Raw genomic sequence first — 6,376 nt, 5'->3', positions numbered from 1 at the left:
GCATTTAGACTTCTTATGAACACAAAACAAACAACAAATTGTGACTTTTTAAGTTTTAGCTCAGATGTTTATGGAGTATTTATTATTTTTTTGTATTGCCCTAATTTTTTTTGAGTTAGGGCAATAAAAAAGTTGGTTACCCTGGAGATTAAATGAATGCTAATGGAAATTTGCTTATCACTGACTTGTTGCTGCTGGTTGAAAAACAAACCATCCGAAGATGAGAGACCATTTTGATTCATTGTAAATGTTTAATATTTATATATAAACATAGATAAATTATTTGTTTGCTTACTTTGTGGTTGAGTATATATAATATTTTGTTTTATGTAAACTTTAAATTGAAATGTTCAGCAGATAGACAGCTGAAACTGACACACGCTGTGCTGAAGGTTTTAAAACAGTTTAGTTGTTGGAATTATTTATTGTTAACTCTAAATAATTCATTAATATTCCAGAATATGCTTGTCCAAACACACAAATAATTAAGTAGTTGTTGTTCGACCACCCTAATAATAAATATTCATTAATTCATGCAATAAGAAAGTGTTGAAAAGATGTTGGCAAAAAGACATGGTAAAACAATAAGATTATATCAAGACTGCAGCTGTTGTTGTTTTTCTATTAACTTCTTCTGAGGAAAAGGTCATTTGTCAAACGCAACATATGCCTCGTCACAGACGTACTGACAAACATTACCACATACACATTATGTTACCAGGTCACGCATTTGTGGGATTATACTCTGGAGTCCTCTCCTGACATTTGAGAACATGTTGTTCTTTAATACAGCACCACTGTGGCATCTGTCAATCACATCTGCCGATTACTGAGGATGCTCATTGATATAATGCAATGGCTACTAATCCGAGTGCTATTAGAAAGACCAAACATGTATATGTTTTAACTGATAAAAGGATCTGTGCTGTGGTTTCAAATGAAATAGGGCGGACAGCGTATGCCCCCACGGAGCTGGACGAATGATGTTCAGGTTGGATTTTTATCTCTGGCTCAATCCAGATCTTACTCCCAGATCAGTGTCTCTCCAATCTATGCTCTTTCCACCCACTTTTTTTTCTTTTCTCACTCTCTATTTCCAGCTCTAAGAAACATCAAACACTGAAATGATCCAAGGCAAGCAAAAAAAAAAAAAAAAAAAAAAAATCAAATAAATATAAAAATAAATGAGTGAGATGAGGGGAATCTGATAGGAGAAAAGTAATACCCACTTCAGAGGCCTGCTGCGGATCATTTCTACCCCCCTCCTAAGCCTTCCCAGGCCCCCTCCTTTCTTCGCCCTCCCTCCTCGTTCCTTCTTGGTTTCCCCTTATTGTGGGAACACATTACAGGTGTGCTGCGTGTTCACTTGTAAGCAGGAGAAACATTGATTTCCTGTCAGTTTTGGAGGATAACCAAAGGATATAATGCTGTGCATGTTAGGCAGCCAGGTACGCAGCGCTGTCACGACTGTTGCAGGGAATGTGAACATAGAGATGTACGCACCTCTCTTATAACTGTACCACCAAACGATGAAATTGAAAGTCTGGAGCATATTTATATTTTTCAAGGAATGCCTTGTATTTTTTTTAGGATTTTATTTTTGGAAAGGTAGGCAAACCCATTGAGAATAGTTGAAATGCTGAGTGAAAATCGTGTCAGGAGTATATCTTTCCTCCTGCATTGAACAGTCTCCATTTAAATCCTTGCAAACCAGCATTATCAAGTGTTTCATTCAAAATGTGCCTGATAATAGAATCTCTGCTGTCTGAATTTCATTAACTCTCCTCTCTTTCCCTTTTGTTCGCTCAGGTTATGGCGGGGTGGAGTTGCTGCTGGTGCTGTGGGGCCTGGATCTCTCTATGCCCTGCCCCCGCCACTGCATCTGCTACACTTCACCTAGCACCGTTTCCTGTCAGGCTCACAACTTCCATGCCGTGCCCGAGGGCATCCCCGCTCAGAGTGAGCGTGTCTTCTTGCAGAACAACAAGATCCAGCGGCTGCTCCGCGGCCACTTTTCGCCCACCACCACGATGCTGTGGCTGTACTCGAACAACCTCTCCTACATACAGCCGTCCACGTTTCACGGCTTTGACCGGCTGGAGGAGCTTGACCTGGGGGATAACCAGCACCTGAAGGCTGTCGCCTCAGACACCTTTATGGGTCTGGGTCGGCTTCACGCGCTGCACCTGTACCATTGTGGCCTCATCAGTCTGCCTCCAGGGATCTTTGCTGGTCTACATAATCTTCAGTATCTCTACCTACAGGTGCTTGGATAACTGCCCATTTTTAATCTCTACGGCTAAATGTTACATCTGCATTCCTTATACTGTAGTGTTTTATGGACCTACTGCATTTGACACTAATGAAATGCTAACAGCAGATAAGTTAATTTACCCACAGAAGCTTGACCATGCAAAGCAGCACCAGGAAGAAACAAGATAATTAAATACACAAATCATTGCCTAATGTCCATGACATGTTTTCTGTTCTATTATACTAACCTAACTACTTTTTTATGTATTCTCCAAATTTTGATGAAAATATCTATCATTCTGTTTTAACCCTTTCATGGATGAATTATGATCCTTTGTGTCAGGATTTTTTATTTTTCCATTTTTAAAAACAAATTCTAAAGGCATAAAAAAGGTAGCAAAAAATGTTTGTAATTTTTAACATTTTTTTAATTTTATTTTATTTTTTTAGGTGATCAATTGTAATTTTCTCCAAATACAAAGTTGTTATTTGAAAAATACATCAATAGTATTGTTCTTTAGGGGTCATCTGATGTCTCAATATTTTTTTTTACCTGCAAGAGTCGTCTATAGTAGAAGGAGGGACCGGGTCAGTCAGCAGGCGTTTTTGTCTGTCGGCCATATTGGATTTAACAAAAATAATTTCTTGCATTAGCAGCTGATGGCCTGTAGTTGATAGTGTATTTTATGATGCACTTCATAAAATACACGTCAGTGGTCTGTGTGCATTTATAACATAAAAATCCACAAGAAGCATAAGAAAATGGCTTTTAGATAGCTGTCCACTATCCACTATAGTGACAACTATGCATGAAAGGGTTAAAAATATAATTTAATCACCAACATTGTTTAGTAAGGGAAACAGCATTTTAATCTATCAAGCACCCAGCAAATAACAGGATTAAAGTCAGAACCTCATATACAAATGTTTACACTTTTGTGCAATTGGTCATGAAATCTACAAAAAAGTCAAACCAGTTTATTTGACATGACTGTTTTTTACCGATTCCTCAAACTGAAGCAAGCACACAAAGACAAGCAGCAAATCATTTTAGTAACCTCCAACACAGCTCAGGATATTTTCTAGCCTCTGTGAGCTGCAGAGATTACCAGTAATCCTGCAAACCTACAGAGTTCATCTTTTCCCTGGAATTTATGGAGTACAAGTTTGTGAATGTAATCTGTAGAACAAAACAAGCATTTATGTTGTGGCCTAATCCAGAAATATTATGTTACTATAACACGTGAGGTCAGCAGACTGCTAAAGATGAATCTTATTTCAAAACTTATTCCAATAAAGAATATTACTCATTACTGGAATTAACATAAAGGCTATTAAATGATGAATGAACTATAACTAATTTCAGATTCCCTTTTTGTCTTTCTTCCTTCATTATTTTCCAGGATAACCAATTAGAGTTCTTGGAGGATGATTTATTCATCGACCTCCTGAACCTAAGCCATCTCTTCCTACACGGGAATCGGCTTTGGAGTCTTCGCCAGAACACTTTCCGAGGATTGGGCGTCTTGGACCGGCTCCTTCTGCACCAGAACCGAATCCAGTGGGTTGATCGGCAGGCTTTCCATGACCTTCGTCGTCTCACCACGCTCTACCTGTTCAATAACTCCATCACTGAGCTATCCGGTGCCACCCTGATGCAGCTGCCAGCCTTGGAGTACCTGCGTCTAAATGACAATCCCTGGGAATGTGACTGCAAGGCGTTATCCCTCTGGGACTGGCTGCGAAGGTTTAGGGGCTCCACATCCACTCTGATCTGCGTTTCACCGCCGGAGTTGGCAGGAAAGGATATGAAGATGGTGAAGAAGGAAGAGCTACCCAGCTGCTTGTCGAACGAGGGTCACAGAAGAGGCAACTCTGGAGGGGAGATGGAGCATGGAGACTCTTTAAACCACCTAAACCGCCACAGAATCCATCACAACCATCATCAGCGGCCGTACCTGCCGCATGGGGACCAGTACAGCTTGCCTTCGCCCTCACCCCTGCCGCGTCCACCGAAGGGAAGCCGCAAAAACTGTACCCGCAGGGGCCGCAAGGGAAAAGGGGGGCTCAATGAGGTACAAGTACTTCAGGAGGGGGATGAGAAGGACTACTCTCCAGATGGAGGTAAATACGATATGTCTGCATCCTCAAGAAGGAGAAACAAGTGCATCCCCAGAACTTCTGTTGGTCCACCAAGTGGAGTCCAGAGAGCTAATAACACTGGGTCCCACACAGCAGCATTTATTCCCTGTTTGTCATCAGCTCTGTTTCTGTCAATCTATTTTATGATCCTGCGCTGAAACAGAACCCAGACACTTACGTGCTAATGATGCAACCTTATTATTAATGCTCCTAAAAAACAAAAAAAACAAAAAAAACCACCCTGTCCTGGCTATTTAAGGAGACATGTGGACAACCAAGTGTGTACTTGACACTGTTTTGGGAACATTGTGAAGTATTCCTGCAGTAAAAATGCAGGGATTCTTATGTGTCAAAAGATGGAAGTCAGGGAGCAAAACTCAGCCCACTGTTTTGATGATGTCAGCATAGAAACAACAGGGAAACTTCTGTCTCTTTGGCATCAGTCACTTCATCAAATTTATGTACTCATGAAAACTGTACAGCCTCATGAAATAATGAGTCAATTATTCATTCAAATTACAGTGAGAGCACACAGTAAGTATCAAAACAGTTAACCCTCTTGACTCAGTAGTGCTCTCACAGCACAGCCTTGATCTGTCACTCACACTAGGACAAAGACAGTCATTTAAAGCTGTCTCTTTGCTCACTCAACAGCACCTTAAGATCAAGAAACAAAGTACCGCAGACACTGGTGGCAGGAAAATGAGTCATTGTGAAGAGTTTCAGCGGTAATAGCTGTAATCACTATCAATCCGCCGGCAAATTGGCTCTGCACCCACGTCTCACAGCAGTTTTAATGCACATCTGTACACTTTGGCATCTAAATAATACAGCTGAAATTGTCACACAACAATATAGCTGTCAGTTCGTCAAAGCAGTCCAGTCGAAAGCTATCATTTGTCCTCAACTTTGCATACCAACCTAAAAGCCATTCCAAGCCAACAAATCATTCTAAAAGCCAACTGGTCTCATTCAGCATCCTAGAGTGAGTGAATATTTCTGAGAAACTGTTGTGTAACTGTGGGTGTAAAGTGGAAAAGGAAAATAAATACTCTAAAGCCATGTGGATACAACAAAGCTGATAAAAAGAGTGCCTAATGGGAGCCAGTTATCCTATGAACAACATCTGGAGGCAAGAGACAATTTCATTCACTGCAACTTCTCTTGGTTGAGCACCTCTCTGCAGGCTAAGAAAAAGCAGGGGATTTAGTCTCAGTCATAAAACTTCTGATTCACTGAAAGTGATGTGCACTTCCCTCTGTAATGCAATGGAGGTTTGTGTATCATTCAAAAGCACCATTCAGTCCAAACTGTCACAGGAAACAGATTCTGTGTCAGAGGTTTGATCAGCCTCTGTTGAGTAAAAAGCAAGGTCAGAGTGTGTGACGAATGAAGGAGCTTGCGGACTGCTCCTCTCTGGTTAAACAAGGACTTGTTGATCTTCAAGCCTGTTTGAAGAGTTGGATTTTATCGCTGCTACGTCTGAAGAGAGGAAATCCCTATGACATGTAGAGGCTATGTGCTCTTCTCCAAGAATTACCCATGAAAAATGAACAGTGGGATACAGCACACCCTTTGATAACAGAGCAGTTCCACAGTGGTCTTCCCCTGGAAAGTAAAAAAAAAAAAGACCAACCACCTTCACAGCTCACTTCAAACCCGGGACTCTCATTTGTTTTTTTCTCTAGACATCCTGTTTTTCTGTGCAGCTCACCTAAAGTCTCCACCACTCAATTGAAATAGGTGGAAACTGGTAACACAAATCATAATTTCATAATTTTCTACAGCAAAACAAAGAACTGTTGTCTTTATTTGAACTAGCTGCTCCTCATAAGTAGGGATGCACCAATAAATTGACACGTGACAGGAAGTGGACAGTTTTCAGCTTGAATACCTCCAGTAGGCTACCAGCCATTTGGAAACTCAAATTTGGTTATTGCTCTGGTTGATCTCCAGAGATGACTCAAAAGTACAAAAGACT

The 6,376-nt window shown here is 40.7% G+C and overlaps 1 protein-coding gene across 1 annotated transcript; it reads left to right on the top strand.

Moving 5' to 3' along the window:
* The first annotated feature begins 434 nt into the window (after positions 1-434).
* rtn4rl1a (reticulon 4 receptor-like 1a) lies at positions 435-4,945 on the top strand. Its single transcript, XM_014977588.2, has 2 exons — positions 435-2,264; positions 3,657-4,945. The coding sequence occupies exons 1-2, from the start codon at positions 1,860-1,862 to the stop codon at positions 4,551-4,553; spliced, it is 1,302 nt and encodes a 433-aa protein (XP_014833074.2). The 5' UTR covers positions 435-1,859; the 3' UTR covers positions 4,554-4,945.
* Positions 4,946-6,376: the final 1,431 nt, after the last annotated feature.

This window comes from Poecilia mexicana, unplaced genomic scaffold (genome assembly GCF_051168715.1).
Source record: "Poecilia mexicana isolate PSO_F unplaced genomic scaffold, ASM5116871v1 scaffold_14, whole genome shotgun sequence".
NCBI classification, from domain to species: Eukaryota; Metazoa; Chordata; class Actinopteri; order Cyprinodontiformes; family Poeciliidae; genus Poecilia; species Poecilia mexicana.
This window is presented reverse-complemented; position numbering and strand designations above follow the sequence as displayed.

What these genes read in the sequence shown, in the direction of transcription:
- rtn4rl1a (XM_014977588.2), top strand. Translation starts at nt 1,860, where the DNA reads ATGCCCTGCCCCCGCCACTGCATCTGCTACACTTCACCTAGCACCGTT. An exon ending in TTCAGTATCTCTACCTACAG is followed by an intron (nt 2,265 to 3,656) that starts GTGCTTGGATAA and finishes ATTATTTTCCAG; the next exon opens with GATAACCAATTAGAGTTCTT.